Source organism: Synchiropus splendidus, chromosome 8 (genome assembly GCF_027744825.2).
Source record: "Synchiropus splendidus isolate RoL2022-P1 chromosome 8, RoL_Sspl_1.0, whole genome shotgun sequence".
Taxonomy (NCBI): Eukaryota; Metazoa; Chordata; class Actinopteri; order Syngnathiformes; family Callionymidae; genus Synchiropus; species Synchiropus splendidus.
In genome coordinates, this window is record NC_071341.1 from 25,080,417 (window position 1) to 25,097,565 (window position 17,149).

Genomic DNA, 17,149 nt, shown 5'->3' on the forward strand with positions numbered 1-17,149 from the left:
AAATTCATTTCCACTCCAGCGTCGACATGTGCTGCTTGGTGCATGCGTCCCTACTTTTGGTCTCATCGCATGATCCCCATGTGTAAATGACACTGACTTGAAGGACAATGTCGAAGCTGGGCTGGGTCTTCCTTCACACTTCAATAGAGCCCACAGTTAGCTGTCAGGAGTCTCGATGGCAGCCTTTCGTTTTTTCAGATGTAGAGTCAACACCCAGAGGAAATCTTTTCTTCCTTATGCCATCCCGCATTGCAACAATGCTCCGTCAGCCAGGGTCATATTGCATTTGTGTACTGTTATTGCTGCATGCAATTATTTATTTTATCTTCTGCTTTGCTCGGTCTATGTTGTGTTTACTGCCAGTCTTGTAATGAAAAAATGTTAACTTGTCATCATGATGTCCCCTAGGGGGCGCTTTAAGGCGGAGTTCTCACTAAACGTAGTTATGCGTGTTACAAAGAGGCTGAATCTGTCGTCTACACGTGCTGTGCATGTGCTCTTGTTGTATGGAGTCCGTCATGTGACGATGACTTTGCTAGCTAGAGCAGGCCAGCGAGGAGTGCTCCGAACACTCCATCTTCTTGCTTGTTAAAAAGTTGCTGTGGTACAGAAGTGCAAGACAGTCATTAGTCAGTGATGTTCTGAGATGTAATTAAAGTGAATCTCGTGGGGAGTCCCAGCAGGTCAGCAGCGAGGTGAACCCGTGCGCTCGGATGATGACGAGGCTTTAGGAGATGTAAATTAATGAGTCTCTGAAGACGGGTCTTCAGCTGAAGATGTCTTTTGGTGTGCGAGCGCTGACGTCGCTGTGCTGCGAGTTCATTTTCCCTTCTTTTGTTACTTTGTTACCATTGGTTTTGGATTAAGTTGAACAAATGAATATCACTCCTGGGAAGTATTCCTCAGGTTTGGAACTGACTGACCCAGTGATGGAGTGCATCATGTTCCCCCACAGTGGGAGCTCCTGTGGTCGCTCATCCTCCTGCTCACCTTCTGTGGACTGCTGGTCTGGTCCTACTTCTGGTTGGAGGCTCGGAATGACTACAATGAGTTCAACTGGTGAGTGTCCCACCACCTCTCATACCTGAGACACACATCTCTTTCTGAGCCAAAGTCTAGCAGTGAAAACCACATTACTATTTGATGAGCTGTGCATCTCTCTGCTTTAGTAAAACCAGACCAGGACTTGACGCCTGTCGACAGGCCGTTGGCTCTGAAAGCAGACACTCTTTGCTTGTCTGCTTGCTGGTTTCCAAAATCATCTGTCTAATCTGCTTTAATCTAGGCACAGACAACATGTCCAGCCTGAGCCAGATTATATCCACTCTGCATCCTCGCGACAATGTTTTCTTTTGGCTGTGCTCCACAGTGTCTTGCAGCTTTCACACGTACCCAAGTCTTATGGAATGCACCTCACTTCATGTGTCATCTGTCCAGGAGGACACGAGTGACCCTCATGTCCAGCAGCCGTCTGACTTTACCTCCTGACTCTCACACTGCCAGGAGTGAGAATTCCTTTTGTTCCTGCTGAGTGCCACCACCTGTAATCCAGAGGTGTTGAGCCTCGTCGTGACTGCCTCACACTCAAATGTGAATTGATCCGGTAACGGTTGAAGGTCACTGGCTCATAGAAGGAGACCAGACCCAGGAAGCCAGCTGGGTAATCCTGAGGTTCCAAACCGAAAGCCTCCTCTGTATCACGCTCATTGAGATGCTCCCATGCAGACAGAAACAGGGGATGTTCTTTAAGTACTGGCTACCACAGTCAAAAACCCTCTTCAAAGTCACCTTTGCCGTTTGACGGCATTGCGCTCACTTGCTGTGTCAGTCTGAATCAGTGTTTTCATCACACCTGTAATCTGCAGAGCCGCGTGCTGTTGTGTGGTCAGGGGCAGGAGGTGTCCACTCGTACATTTTTTCTCATTTGGGAAGTGTCCTGCCTGTTCTGCTGGCTGCTCTCAAGGCGGCCTCCCGGCTGACCGGAGAGATGACTCCCTGCTCCCATGTACTGAAGTGATTTAGCACCAAGGAGAGTCCTGCTCCCTCTGCAGGGAGGAATTATACAGAAACGCCCGTGAGCGTGCCCTTGCTGCGCTCAGCGCCGCCGCCGAGATGGCCGAGGAGGTTAATGGTGCTATCTCAACAAACCACAAACACTAATCTTTTCGTGCCTGCAGCGCCGGAGTTAAGTCCCGTCACTTCAGCTGCAGTGTCTACCATCTGTAATACTTCTTAGTCTCCCTTCAGCTGGACAGGATCAATATTTTCACCGCTCCTCTGTTAGACGACAATCACATTACCTCTCAGCTCCTCCTCTTTCCACACAACCTCCCAGGCAAAACTGGGTGGCGCTCATATAAGCTTTGCCCCATTTGACCGCCTTTTAAAATATGGCAGAAGATTCCCGTCAATATCCAAATAACCATGAAGAGACGTGCTTCTCCGTGATGTTTGAAGAGCTCTGTGTGGCCTGTAGTTTGAGGTTCACTCCTCCTGCTCTGATGTGAATCCAGTTATTTCTGGCAGCCACTTCCTCCATGACCTCAACACCTGCCTTTGTCAGAAAACAAAAGTCACAGCATATAGCTCAGGATTATCAGATTGCATGGGCATATTAGGTTGGAACTGTTCTTAACTACTTCTCAGTCGTGTTGCATACTGCACTCTACCAACACTCTGCTTGAAAGTGCTTCTATTTAAACTCCATGTCAAACAACGGTCTTGGTGAACTAATGTGCACTAAACTAATGTTTCAAAGGCAGGAGGTGGAGATTAATTTTAATAATCAATAAATGACTCAAAGCACTGACCAGCTCGGTTGAGGAGAATTTCCTCAACAATAGTTTATATTTATGCATATATACAAAACCAAAAAGCACTTTAATATCAAACAATAAAATATTGGTATAATATTAATCGTCAAAATATTGCAATATATTGCTGGGTCGTTTTTCCACACCTCAACTTAAAATGGCATGAATTTATAACAAGAAGATCATTTTCAACTGGGCAAAATTTGGGTACAGGAAAGCTGAAAATGAAGGAAGATGTTGACGGAATTTGCTTGGAAATTAAAATGATGATGTAATCCTGAAGGTGATTCACGCTCTATGATATGTTGGAAATATGTGTACCTGAAAACGGGAGAGTCAGTCAGGCGGCGCTGTGAGCACATGTCTAACTGCAGCCTGGTGACCCCTCAGGTTCCTGTACAACCGCTCTGGGGAGTGGAGCGATGGCACTGTTCCCATCCTGGCCACCACCGCCGCCGGCCTCACCTACATCACTTTCCTGATGGTACGCCCACATGAAATATTCACATCAGGGCTGCTGATCTTGTGGAAGTGGGCGCCTGAAAGTAGAAATCCCATTTGTGTGTAATGACTGTCTGACTTGTTGTTTTTCAATGCCTTTCTTCTGCCTCAGGTGTTAGCTGTGTGCCACGTCGCTCTGGGCCAGCAGTTGAATTTGCATTGGCTCCACAAGGTAGTGACCCGACTGTGACCATTCTTTTTGTGGAATGTGCAAGGCATCGACCTGCAGCTAGGATTGTTTGTACTCTCCCGTTGGCGTAAAACGTTGAACTTGTCCTGAACCTACAGTGCAGATTCTTGTGTCCCAGGAGGCTGGTGAAAGCTGGGTAAATGCTATCGACAGGCTAAGCACAGTGTGACAGCGTCAGCATGTGTGCGTGTACGTATGTGTGTGTGTACGTGTGTGTGCGCACGCACCCACATGTGCAGTCACACTGACATAGTGTTGTATTGTGTTGTGTTACCATCTGTCTGCACAGATAGGGGTGACGGCTGCTCTGCTCACGACGATTGTGGGAGTGATATCAGTCAACCAAACGTGGGGCCGGGAGTGGGACGTCCTGCCAGTCTCCCTGCAGGTCAGGATGAATCCCTACTGCTTTGATTGACAGATCCATGTTCTTTTTGCTAACGCCAGGAATAGAGTCCTGTGTGGTCGGAAAAGGTAAAAAGAAAAGGTTTGGCCAGGATACACTGTACTTTTTCTTGGATATTTTGTGACGTATTCAGAGACTAGCTTATTATGTGCATTCTGTTGTGAGGCATTAAAATAGCTGTAATAGACAAAGAAAAAAAAAATCACATATCTCACTGAAATGGAAAAATGTATTGACTTGGGTGTTAAGCTTCAATATTTTTGCAGTTTTGCTTTTGTTTGGCCTTTTGTTTGTGAGGCCCAGGGGCCACATGGGGCCCTCCGCCTGTGCTCACATTAGGAGTGAAATGGAGAAGTTTTTTTGTATAGTTCAGCTGTGACACACCGAACAGTCCAGATAAAAGCATTTAAAAAAACACATTCTCCCTTTCTCACTTCCTCTTTCAAGTTTTTTTTTTTTTTTTATATATGTTTTTGGAATGAGGCTTTAACATGTTAATTTCCCTGAAATGAATCGATAACTCGAGTGGAAACAGGAAGCAGGAAACATTTTTCCGTGCACCCTTTCTGGGTGCCCCATATTCTGTGATGTCATAGCCAAAACATTCATGATGAAGGAGACAACAATAAAATGTAAGATTAAAAAATGCAGCAATATCTAATTCTAATATGATTAATTGGGATTAGTCAACAATAAAACCTGTTTTAAAAGCATTTTAGTCAGCACCTCCATTAATTTCTTTCTTTAATTCATATATATACATATAAGTTATTGTTATTATTTTTGTATTTATTTAAGTTTTTTTTTAATGAGCAATAGTTACTTTTCCTTCACAAAATGTATATGGATTTAAAAATGTTTTTTACTTGTATATAAAATATTTATCAGAGAGCTATTTACTGTATGTACTGTATATTTACTGTATTTTATCTTTGCCCTAATATATTCCTCATTTGTTTTGACATGAACAATGAAGCTCTACAGTTGTATCATACTTCCTCTTCATTGACTTGACTTAACCCACGACTCTGTCAGCATAAATAGTTGAATATGTTTTGCCCAGAACAGTGTCTCTTCCGCTGAGCGATTGTGTTGGTGTGTTTTGTGTTGGCTCTGTCATTCTGCACCTCCATTACGCCTGCTGGTGTCACCTTCCAAACCCCTGTCTGTCCAGGCGACCGGTCCGTTCCTGCACGTTGGGGCGCTCGCTGCCATCACAGCGCTGTCCTGGATCGTGGCTGGGCAGGTGGCTCGTGCTGAAAAAACACGTAGGTCCATTTCCACAACTTCCAATTTGACTAAAGCGCCTGTTCACACACAACAGTCAAGTGATGAATGATTAACACGGTGTAGACAGGGGTCACCACCTTCAGCCAGGGTGTCTGAGAGAGCCAACATTCCTGAGGACTGGTGATGGTTTCCAGCATGGGGAGTTTGGTTCTGGGTATTGACGCGCTGGTGGGAGGATCGTAGCAGGAATGTCAATGAATCCTGTCATTTAGTGGTGAAATATCAAGCTCTTGTGCAGAGCAACACAGCCCACGTGTCCACCCATGCTACCTGGGGTTGTAGCTGTGAGTGTAACAGGAGTGCCTCCTGGGCCGCGCCCCGCAGCTGACCTTGAAACCAATACATTCCCTTGTGTTTGGGATACAGCTTGTCCTCTTGCAGCACTGAGGTGTGCCACATGGATGAGTCCATTTATGAGGCCATCGCGGTGTGTGATCTGTCACCGTCAACTTTTGGGTGATGCTTGAGCTCAGTGTAACCCACTAATGTGTGTATTGAATTTGATACCAGTCATCCTCCTGCGGTTTTTATTTGCTTACACGCATCTCTTAAAGGATTTTTAAAAATGTCTATATTTTCGGGATGAGGCTTAGTTAGTTTCCCTGCAATGAATGGATAATTCAAGTGCATTTTTCATATTACGAGATGTCATAACCAAGACATTGGTGATGAGGGAGACAAGAAAAAACAATTAAGATATTGAATGAAAATGAATACTTCGCCATCAATATGTTCTACTTTATTCTTAACTTGTGTTCTTCCTTTTTCCCCCCATTATAAGCCGTTTGTCCAATTTCATTGAAAGTGCTTTATGAATAAAGATTGAGTCATTGACTTCAATATATGATTCTGTTGGACAAATAAGCTTGACTTCAAATCTAACGTGTCCTTGTCAGCACACAGAGGGACTCAGCTGAGGGAATGCTATTCTCTGTTATTGCTTCACGTGTATTTCATCATGCCTTTTTAGCATTTGAAATATCCCTGGTTGCAATGAGCTCAATCTGCCAGCAGGTGGCAGTAACCTCCTTGGGAAGTCACAAGGAATATTTGCTTGTAAGAGGTTTGGACAAAACTGAATGCCATAGTTTGTGTAATTTATTTTTTATATCAATCAAAGTATTGTAGAATTCAAACCCATCCTATGCGAACAAAGATGATGTTGAATCATTTTCACGTCACTCGCTGCCAGCCGATGCCGTGTGGGAACGCGTTTACGTCAAGTCAGGCTCCGGGAAAGTGTCACCAAAGGTCACAACTCTTTGTATTTACACACGCAGAGTAAACACTGGTGTTCTTTTGGCAGCGCGGAGCACTTGAAATCTCTGCTCTGTTGAATGTTTAGGCAGAGAAAAAACACGGGCGGCACTTTTCTGTACCCTGCGCTACTAAATAATTCCCGTCCCAAGGAGCAGTTATGACTTGTGTCTGCCAACAGTGTTCCAGGTTGTGGTGATGCTGCTGTATCTCAGTCTTCTGCTGGGCCTCTATGTGGCGCCGCTGTACATCACCTCGCCCTGTATCATGGAGCCCACCGACCTCAAACCTCGACCCAGCGTGATCGGGCACCAGGGGGCGCCCACGGTGAGTTGACATCTCCACTTATCCCCATTGCAGTACCTTTAGCCCCTTTATCGCCCTGGCGTTCAGATGCACAGGTTTCTCCAACTAGATTTCGAGTGATTCTTCTGTTTGCAGTGGAAAGTTGTCAACTGAACAGAGCAGGAGCTTCAGTGCTCCTGTTTCACGTTTTGCTTCTGTTTGGTCATGCCAATGCTGTGAGAGAAGGGCTGTAGTTTCATGTTGGCACTAATGATTCGACAGGAGGAAGCTCCCTCCTGCCGTGCTGGGCAACACTCAGGAGGCAGCGGAAGGTTACTCGCACGGTGGGAAGCACACCCTGCTATTTGTGTAGCGCCATCGATCCTCACGCTGGAATTTGAAAATGGGAGCATCCCTGAGCTGCTGTCAAACTCTTACCGGAAAGATAGTGCCGTGTCTGACTGACCTGTGAAGAGCTTTGTATCGATCACCACATTCCTCTGCTGTGGATCATGGTCACATGGCGGTGTCACATACCTCCAGCAGGTTTCGGTGCCTCCCATTTAGTGGACGGGCTTTCAGTCAGGCCAATGCTGTTAAATGCGAATCCCAGTGACCACGGTCAGCTCGGTGCATTCTGAGCAACGTGCCACTGCTGTTTTGTAATGAACAATATTTTATTTTCGTTTGTGTCTTTTGAATAACTTTTTACTCTTTTGTACTCAATAAATGGCAATGTTAAATATGTTTACAACATGAAACAGAAGGGCATAAATAAGGAGGATTAAAAACAAAGGGGTTCCAACTCTAGCCCTCATTTGCTGCGACGCTGTACAGACCTGGGTTAAGGGAATAAGAAGAAGCCAAATGTAACCAATCAATGTCATTATCAAGCACAAAAAATAAAGATGTACTTATTTTGTTGTTTTTATTTATGTTTACATAATAATCTGTGGATGAAGTTGGGAAAATGGGAGAACGCAAGTGAAATTATGTGGGGAAAAAAAGAACAGTTTTAAAGGAAAAAAATGTGAGTAAATGTTTTTTAAGCTGGTCATGTGATGCAATGACATTTATAACGAATAAGAATGGAATCTGTGTTGGAGGACTGGGAAGAAATGTTGAATAAAAAAGAGAGACATGTCAATTGTCCCAAATTAAGTTAAATGATCCGTTGATAGAAAACCACTGTAATGAATCATCTGAAATTAAACAGTGTTTTGACTATCTTAAAATCCGTCTAAACCCCAGTCCAATATTCTCATTTAATCTCATTTGAAATATTCATCATTCAGCTATCAAGAGAAGTTCCAGTCTGGGGTCCAAACATCGAACAGTCCCTGCCTCATTAGTCCCGAATGTGATGATTATCTTATGTCCACATCACAGTAGGTGAGAGAGAATGTGTGGGGTCGTGACTGTCTCCCAGGGAACACACAGATGTTGGTCTCAGGGTACAAGGAGACCCTTCTTTTCTGGCAGCTGCCTGTTGGCCTGATGAGCTATCTTCTGATTCTGATCTGATGGTGTGGTTTTTGTTCTCAGCTGGCCCCTGAAAACACACTGTGGTCTTTCCAGAGAGCCCTGCAGATGAATGTGACTGGCTTTGAGGCTGACGTGGCCATTAGGTAAACACACGCTCTCTCTCTCTCTCTCACACACGCGCACGCGATCAATAGCACAAACTGAAGGAGCCAAGATCGCAGGTTGATTTGCCTGGCGTTCTCATCCCTCCTTCAAACCCAGCGGTTCCTCGCTGAGACTCAAATGATCTTAATAATGCATTAATGAAAAGCCCCCTTTGTTTTTTGATCTTGTCTGCGCCGTCGTGGTCTGAGAAGCCCTTGAGTGGTGCGGCAGCAGCAGCCAGGAGAGGGGCGTCTGACGCGGGCAGAGTAATGGGAGGTGACAGCCTAGTGTGAAGACACTGGGGGCAGCGTTGCTGTGGTGTGGTCAGGCTTGTTCTCTGATGGAGGAGAAGTGATGGAGTTGATGAGAGGTCGCCGCTGGGCCGAGGATTCCACAGTGTCTGCACGATTTGGTGGTTTGTGCTCCGTGGCTGGTGTCACCGGTGCTGACAGCCTGAATGTCAGCGCTGTGCTGAGATGAACCTGAAGCACCTGCAGGACAAGCGTGTGTCCCTAATATCCACCTGCTCCTTGTCCTTCCAGTGTGGATGGGGTCCCTTTCCTGATGCGGGACCAGACGCTGCAGCGCACCACTGACGTTCACAAGGTTTTCCCCGACAGGCAGACGGAGGACGCCTCACTCTTCAACTGGACGGATGTGCAGCAGCTTAACGCCGGACAGTGGTTTCTGAAGGTACATGGTCCACCTCCGGCTCTGCTGTGGCTGGAGAAGTTGGTACTCAAAGCTCTGTGGGCTTTCTATATGAAGCTCAGCTCTCAGTGGAGTGAGTCCAGGGTCTGTTATCACCTCAACAGGGCCACCACATGCAGACTCAGCAGACTTGAGTGAAAGAATGTCCGCATAAAAAAAAAAAGATCCTCACTCTTTTTCACTTGCTCCTCTTCTTTGTCCTTTTATTCTCGTTTATCTCGTTCAGCCGTTCTTCCTCCTTTTCTTCTTCTCCTCTCTTTTTCCTCTTCTGTTTTTGTCCTTCTCCTCCCTTTCCTTCTCATCTTCCTTTGTCTTCCCGTCTCAACATCCCCGTCAGGTGTTGCCCAAGCACGTCACCAATAGCTTGCTCCATCCTTGGTCCCACCTGTCCTCCTTTACGGCATCCACCAACCTTGTTTGTAGCTTTCCTCTTCTCCACCTACCTGTTCCGTCCATGGTCATTTCTTGACCTGCGTACTGATGACCTTTCGCCACTAGATGGCAGTGTTTGCCGAGGTTCTGAAGGGTTCATGCCAAGCTGTAGAGATTAAATTATCTGATCTCATCTGAGTTGTGTGACCTTCGGGGTTTCAGAATGACCCCTTCTGGACGGTACACACCTTGACCCCGCATGAGAGGAGCCTGATCGCCAATCAGAGTGTGTGCAGCCTGGAGCAGCTGCTGAAGCTGGCCTCCTACCACAATAGCTCGGTGGTGTTCAGGCTGAGGCGCCCACCTGTGGACCACCCCTGCCACCACAGCTGGATCAACCACACGCTGCAGACCGTGCTCAAGTCGGGGGTTCCTCAGGGCCTGGTGAGCGCGTTCAGATAGTCGACTCTCTTTTTCTTTCCTCTGGAAGTTAACATCGAATTCATATTCATCTGTATGTATAAGAAAAGAATCAGTGAGAAATGATAGGGTTTTTCTTTTGTCCCGATTGTACAACGTAACATTTTTCTAGTTGTTTTTCTCTGTTTTTCCCGCACAGATTTTTCAACCAAATATTTTTTAAAATGTATTTACCATCGATGTTCTTTGCATACATGTGTGCCCATATATATGTCCCATTTTCCTGGAAGCAACACGGTATTCTGTCTCAGGTGATGTGGACGCCGAGCGAGGACAGGGGTCAGGTGCGACGGCAGGCTCCCGGTCTCATCCAGACATCGCTGGTGAAACAGAGCCCTGAAACCCTCCGAGAAAATGAAATCCGTGGCCTGCTGCTTCGCTACAACCAGGCCAACACAAAGGAAATCAGGTGAGGGCTTGTGGCGAGGTTCTGTAGGCAGCTGCTTGACACAGACATCGCTGCTTCCAGGGACTTCACTCAGAGGAACGTCAGCCTCACGCTCTACACTGTCAATCAGCCCTGGCTGTACTCGCTGCTGTGGTGCAGCGGCGTCTCGGCCGTCGCCTCCGAGGCCCCTCAGGTCCTCAGAAAGGTGCCTTACCCCATCTGGCTCTTGGTAAGAACCTTCAGGAAATGGTCTTCTGCAGAGCTGATGTTTTGATGCGGTGCTTTATTCTCCTCTCATATTTAACAAAGTTAGTCTCTCAGATTAATTGTCCACGCTCACATGGCTTCACAGATTAAATAAATCCACGAGTGACTGACAAATATCCCTGTTCATGCCAATGTTTTGCCCTCCTGGACTTGATCTTTGGATCCAGGCTGAGCTCAGGGTGTCTGAGATCCCAGACTAATAACTCAGAGACGGCTGGTGTCCTGACCGCGTGTGCACGCGTGTGATGCTCTGCTGCACGTCAGCAGGAGGACCCCAGTGCTGTGTGTTACCACGGCATCTGCCGCCTGCCGGAGCCGAGTGTTGACTCTCAATAAACTCCATTATTAGTGTTGATGCAGCAGCTCTCCAGTGTGTCGCAGCGCACTTTTATTTTTATACTTATTGCTTTTAGGGGATATATTTAATAATGTCCTCTGTCTGCAGCCAGCTGCTCACTCGTGGAAAGTTCTGGGATTATAGCGCCATCTAATGGACCTAGAGTCAGGACGAGTTCCATCATGGAAGCGTCAGTTCAGTGACAGGGCAGAGCTGACCATGATCACATCCCAGTCATTTCTCTGTTTGAATGACTTGGCCATGAAGAGATTTATATTCCTGTTTGAGGAGCCGTTATTCTGCACGAACCTTCCTTCATGAGCCACCTTCATTTACACCAACGTACTCGTACAAACTCTTTGTGGAAGTAGTTGAACTCCGCTCGCTTCTGTGTGCGTGACACTGTGCGTCTGCATCAGCTGTCATTTAAACAAGAACTTGATAAACAAAGCACCACTTGTGAGTGAGAGGTGAGCCGGAGCCTGCTGAAGGCTTGGCTCCTGGCCCTGCCACTCTGTGGGGGAGACGCCGGCCCCCTCTCTTTTGAGGTGCAGGCACAAGTGTGCTGGGTGACCGAGAGAGGCACCTCTGAGCTGCAGCATGGTTCAGACCCGTTCACGCGACGCCATCGTTGACTTGCCTCTTCCTTTTTAACCTTTGCTTCTCTTGCGGCTGAACTTCTCGTTGTGATCTTGCAGAAGCCGGATCAGTACTGTCTGATGTGGGTCTCTGCGGACGTCCTCTCCTTCGCCGTGGTGATAGGAATATTTATTTTCCAGAAGTAAGTGGAGCCGCGGGTGCCGTCGCCACACTCGTTGACACGCTTTCTCCACAGTGGTGTGTGTTTCCTGTCGTCCGCTCACGACGACAGTCACGTCCTCGCTCTCTGTTGTGTGAAGTGCCAGAAGATGTAGGGATTGTTGTGGCACACCGGCGTGTCTGCCCACTGACTTGTTGTCTCTGAGATGGATGTTGGTTTCTTCTCTGCTCTGCTCCCTCCTGGGCTCTCTCTAACTGGACCTCTTTCTCTTCTCCTTGTTTCCCCTCTCTCTCTCTCCCTCCCTCCCTCGTCCTGGTCCTCTCCCCTCTGCCTGACGTGCATGCTCTTCTCCTCCTGCGCTGCATTCTGGCCTCTTCTCTCAGCTATCACATGATCAGGTAACTGGCTCACTTCCTCTGGCCCTGCATTCTTCTGTCTTGCGACTCTGTCATCCATCGCTGGTGTCTGTCAGCACTTTCATGGACAGCTCCATGAGCTGTTGAATCTCTCCGTGGCAGCCAAGCGCAGCCGGACACACGGCAGATTGATGGATTTGCTATCAAGTCCACTGAAGTGCTTTCATTAGACCGAGTGGCTCGGCGTCGACGTTGGTTGATGCTGACTCCAGTGTGAGGAAGTCCAACAGCACACTGGCACATCACTGACGGAAGCATCATTCAGTAACATTATGACCACTTATCGTGATTAGGTCTTTATTGATAGTGAACGAATGTAAAGGCAGCGAATGGTGCTGCACTCATGTCTCAGGCTGCTCTTCTTCGACTGAGGTTCTCAGCATCTTTTAGTGGCAGCTGTGTGTTTGAAGCCTCCCTGACTGACCTGTGACCGACCCCTGCAGGTATCGCAGCAGCGGGATGCACAGCTACAACCCTGAGCAGATCATGCTGAGCGCCGCCGCCGTCCGCAGGTCCAGCCCAGACCTCAGTGTGATGAAGGAGAAGCTGATCTTCTCCGGTACGACCCGCAGCTGACGCCGTGTCATGTCCCAGCATGCATCTCTCTGGAGTGTCTGTCAGTCTTCTAGCGGCGCCTCCTCCCTCTGCTCCGAAGGTCAACCCCAGTAGCTCCTGATTGGTCATCCTCACTGTGTGTGACGTGCACCCCCCCCCTCATCTCCCGCTCCACCCGTGACTCCTCCCTCTTCTCCATGCATCCCTCATGTTTCCCTTCATCCATCCATCCACCCCTCCTGCCCTTCACACCTTCCTCACCAGCCAGCTTGCCTCCTGGCAGACTCGTGTACTGGGGGTCAAAGGTGAGTCCCATTGACTGTGTTCATGTTCACCTTGACCACTTCTTGCCTCCTCCGTTAACTCTCCCCTTCCCCCCGTGTACTGAAGTGTCGTGGTCGTAGCCTTGACACGAGGCGATCGCAAGTGGTGCACGTCAACCTATGAGACTCGGTGTAGAGCAGCCTCTCAGGGATGTGTTTTTGCCGCCTTGCAGAAGTGGGGAACGGAGTCGGTGGCCCTGAGGAGATGTACACGGACGACTACGACTACTACAGTCACCGAGGCGTCCGCCGCTGACCCCGGGTCACATGAGGGCCCGGTGTAAATAGTTCAGTGTCCTGCCTGCCTGACACCGCTGCATGGAAATGCCTCTTAATGACCACTCCAGCGTCCCGCTGATGTTTTAAGCTTGTTTTCTAGAGCAGGTCCTTGTTTTTAATCGCCGTCGGGCCTGTTCTTTTGAACGGCCGCAGCGACTCCTGCCTTCTGTCAGCTTCCCTGCTGAGCTGTTGTTGTTACTGTATTATTTATATCCAACATGGAAAACCCAAAACTATACACACAAGCTGTTTACAGAAGCCCCGCCTTCTCTGATGGACGTAAGCACATGCTGTTGGAGACATGGAACCAACGACTGCTGTTTTTATGGTTTACGTGAATGACTTTTTGTTTTTATTTTTTACAAATGGTGTTTCTTGTGACTGTATATTTCTGTAAAAAAGGTGCATTGAAGCAGGTGACGACAGCAGAAGTTCCACAGGTGGTTGTTGTTGTTGTTGTTTTGGGGATGTGAAGTGAACACTGTAAATAAAGTGGCTGATGAAGATGAAGCTCCGAGCACGACTGCAGGCTCGTGATCTTTACTGTTAATGTTGACCTGTACCGTGTATTACTGTGCCTCTGACAATAAAACGACTCCGAATACCAGCTTTCACAAGTCCGTCTGGTCCTTAAATAAAACCAGAAGATTTATTTTGTTGAAATTATTCGCTGTAACGCTCATTAACAAAACTCTTTTAGCGTTTGAATGGTGATGACGTATGAAGGAGCGCGCGCACGTCTGTATTGGACGCTGAAGTATGGCGGAGTGTAGGGTGAAGATCCAGAAACTCTGACGGACGGGTGAACAGAGGAGCCCTGCTCCATGACTGAATGGACGGAGGACACCGTCAGGAGTCGCTAGCAGGTAGGTCCACGAACGGCGGTTCTGACCAGCGCCAACATATTTAGCTTTGAGCAAAGAGCCACTTTCGTTGCCAGAAGTGGCGCGTTTTTTTAATTGTTTGCGTGCGCGGTTGTCAGTGTGGCACTTTGGATGGAAACGCACAGCTCCACTGTAGCGTCTAGCGACCAAACTACTGCTTTATTACATCAGGAATGAGTGACTATTCAACACCGTGGTGTGGAAATAGCAGGGTTCAGATGTTTTCACAGGCACTGGAACATTGAAAAATGTCTCATCCACAGTAAGAAACCAAAACCTGGGCAGAGTCAACACTGCAGCTCAGGTAGAGCGAGGGACTGCAGGCAACATGGTGACTTCATCAGGTCCTGGCACACGAGGATGAACAAGCACCAAGTAGCTGGAGCACTTTTCGCAGCAGTTCCGGAATATTCAGTGACAAGACGAGGCCTGCGGCCGTCCAGGGAAACTTTACTCAGTAGATTAAACAGGATCTCATGACACCAGGGAGCTGGAGGCTGCACCATGAGTCATCACTCCAGTGCAACCTCATGTCTCACACAGTTCCAGACAGGAGCAGCATCGCAGGCTTCAGAATGCCCACTGAAGCCATGTGGCTTTAAAGGCACGCAGCCGACACTGGGAAGCAGAGCGGCAGGTTGGGCGACACCCGACCTCTACAATGTTAATAAATACGCACCGTCTTCTTGTTCCTGAGCGATAAGTGGGAGCGGTCGCTGCAGGCTGCCGAGGCCGAGACAGCCCCGCCGTGTCCAAGCCACTGAGGACAGAGTCACCTTCTCTGCCCATCTCCACCGGCCAGCAGTGGAGCTCATCGCTCGCCACACTGTCATCAGTTAAAGTTCCTCTTCCTCAAATGTCTGTTTGGGATTTCAATGGCGCTGACTTGCAGGGGCCAGGAGCCGCCCATGATCCCGGCCTGGATGGCCACCCCGGTCACCACGGCCAGGTCCGGGTCCACGGACGTGTTGGGCTCCTTCCCAAAGTACTCGCTAATGAGCCGCCGGATTCGCGGGATTCGGGTGGATCCTCCGACCAGGACGATCTCCTCCACCTCCTCCTTGGCCAGGTGACCCTCCTCCAGCACCGTCATGATCGGGACCAGGATCTTCTCGAAAAGGTCCTGGTTGAGCTCCTCGAAGAGCTCGCGGGTGACGACCTCCTCGAACACGACCGACGATGGACGGGAACCTTGGGTGTCCAGGTGCAGAGGCAGCCTGATGGTGGCGCTGGGATGGAGGGTGAGGTTGAGCTTGGCCGCCTCCACACTCTGGCGGAGACGGTGGATGTCCTCTTTGAGAGTGGGCGGGGCGCCGAACCGCTGCTGGACTCGGTCCACGGAGTACTGGAGCAGCCGCTGGCTGAAGTCCTGACCACCCAGCTGGTTGTTGCCTGCGTGTGGGGGAGCAGTTCATCATCAGCAGTTCATCCAACATTTGTCCACCAAGTCTGTTCACTGAAAACCGTTCACTCCTTCTTGTTATGAAACGCTGCTTTGAAACTAAGGTACCGCAACATTAGTCCATGATGGATGAAAACAAACCCATTCTTGAACGGCTTCACCCTTCTGATGGACACCTGCAGGTGCACGTGGCACCGCTGCACCACCGGTGGAGTTGAACGTCAGCAGAAGAACCTTGAGATCTTCTCACCTGCCATGGCCCTGGTGAAGAACATCCCCCCCTGCTTGTTGAGCAGCGACACGTCCAGGGTTCCTCCTCCCAGATCCACCACCAGCACGTGAAAGACCTGCGCCTTGTGCAGCCCGTACGCCATGGCGGCGGCGGTGGGCTCGTTGATCACCCTCAGGACCTTCAGCCCTGTGAGACAGCAACGGTGAGAGGCGCGTGCCACAGCCCGGCGCGGCGCCTCAGACTGACCCGCCAAGTTAGCTGCTCTCTCCGTGTAGTTCCTCTGGCGCTCGTCGAACTCCGCCGGCACCGAGATGACGGCGTTCTGCACCGTCACGCCCAGGTGCCGCTCGGCCATCTGCCTCATCTTCAGCAGCAGCCTGGAACCCACGTACTCGGGGCTCACAGTGAAGGTGTGGTTGGTGGTGACCTCAAAAAGCGCGCTGCCGTTATGGTTCACCACCTGAAGATACGACACACACACACACACTGAGGTTTCACACTGTATATGTGTGAGACAAAACAGAAGTAGAGCTTCCTCTCTTGAAGATGAGTCTGAAGAATGGGACTCCATCTTTGCTGAGGTGTGTGAAATGCATTCCTCCTATACACCCACTGGGATGCTGTGGTGGTGGTGATGATGATGATGGTGGTGGAGAGCGGAAGCGGTGGCCGGGGGACCCCACCTACCTTGAAGGGGTAGCGGCCGCTCTCCTGCTCCAGCGAGTCCCGCTCGAATGTCTTGCCGATGAACCTCTTGGCATCGTAGATGGTGTTCCGGGGGTTGGAGTCGGCCAGGTCCAGAGCGTCGTGTCCAGCCAGCACCGAGGCGGCAGTGAAGGAGACGGCGCTGGGGATGCTCTTCCGGCCTCCCTCGTCGGCGATGACCTCCACCCCCCCGCTGCCGGGCAGGAACACGCCCACCGAGCAGAAGGTGGTGCCCAGGTCCAGGCCGATGACCCGCGGTGTGGGGGGCGGCAGGTACTGCTGGCCCAGGTATCCGGCGAGGAAGAGCGCCAGGATGACCGAACCTGAAAGCAGCCGGAGATCGGGTCACGCTGGTCCGCAGCCTGAGCGGGTGGTGGACAGACCGACGTACCGATCATCGTCACCTCTCCCGCCATCGCGACTCGACGTCTGAACAATCCTCTTGAACGGTCAGTGACGAGCGCAGGAACCGACTCCTCTCTGCTGACGCGGAAAGTGTTGCGTTCAGACTTCTAACAAAATACACGTCACGGTAACGCAGGCTCCACTGGCTTCTGGGTAATGTAGTTTAACAGCAGCAGGCAGTCGCTAACGCTGAAGCGCCTGAGTACTACATTTCCCATAAACGCTTGCAAGTGCGCGTCGCACTCTGGCCGGCCCCGCTGAA

The 17,149-nt window shown here is 49.5% G+C and overlaps 2 protein-coding genes across 10 annotated transcripts in view; one reads left to right on the plus strand and one right to left on the minus strand.

The window, feature by feature from the left end:
- Positions 1-13,916, plus strand: part of gdpd5b (glycerophosphodiester phosphodiesterase domain containing 5b) — a 28,220-nt gene extending 14,304 nt beyond the window's left edge. Inside the window, exons 3-18 of one of the 9 annotated variants that reach the window (XR_008415664.1) lie at positions 956-1,059; positions 3,204-3,297; positions 3,427-3,486; positions 3,794-3,892; positions 5,085-5,178; positions 6,639-6,784; positions 8,288-8,370; positions 8,914-9,064; positions 9,677-9,898; positions 10,186-10,343; positions 10,404-10,551; positions 11,625-11,707; positions 12,070-12,084; positions 12,546-12,661; positions 12,758-12,962; positions 13,154-13,915. Coding sequence is in view for 5 of the 9 variants with exons in the window: in XM_053872519.1 (XP_053728494.1) it covers positions 956-1,059; positions 3,204-3,297; positions 3,427-3,486; positions 3,794-3,892; positions 5,085-5,178; positions 6,639-6,784; positions 8,288-8,370; positions 8,914-9,064; positions 9,677-9,898; positions 10,186-10,343; positions 10,404-10,551; positions 11,625-11,707; positions 12,070-12,084; positions 12,546-12,661; positions 13,154-13,236 (1,656 nt within the window). In the remaining 4 variants the exon portion in view is untranslated. The other 8 variants (XR_008415663.1, XR_008415666.1, XM_053872519.1 and 5 more) reach the window with 8 other exon arrangements.
- Positions 13,558-17,021, minus strand: hspa13 (heat shock protein 70 family, member 13). The gene is made up of 5 exons (XM_053872523.1): positions 16,874-17,021; positions 16,465-16,805; positions 16,024-16,237; positions 15,796-15,963; positions 13,558-15,535 (listed from the first exon to the last, which is right to left on the minus strand). The coding sequence occupies exons 1-5, from the start codon at positions 16,896-16,898 to the stop codon at positions 14,976-14,978; spliced, it is 1,308 nt and encodes a 435-aa protein (XP_053728498.1). The 5' UTR covers positions 16,899-17,021; the 3' UTR covers positions 13,558-14,975.
- Between the last annotated feature and the right edge of the window lie 128 nt (positions 17,022-17,149).

Excerpts from the sequence above, each read along its gene's own strand:
- hspa13 (XM_053872523.1), bottom strand. The coding sequence starts at position 16,898 with ATGGCGGGAGAGGTGACGATGATCG. Across the intron at positions 16,806-16,873 it reads GGGAGAGGTGACGATGATCG|GTTCGGTCATCCTGGCGCTC; the intron begins GTACGTCGGTCT and ends GGCTGCTTTCAG. Across the intron at positions 15,964-16,023 it reads GAGAGCAGCTAACTTGGCGG|GGCTGAAGGTCCTGAGGGTG; the intron begins GTCAGTCTGAGG and ends GCTGTCTCACAG.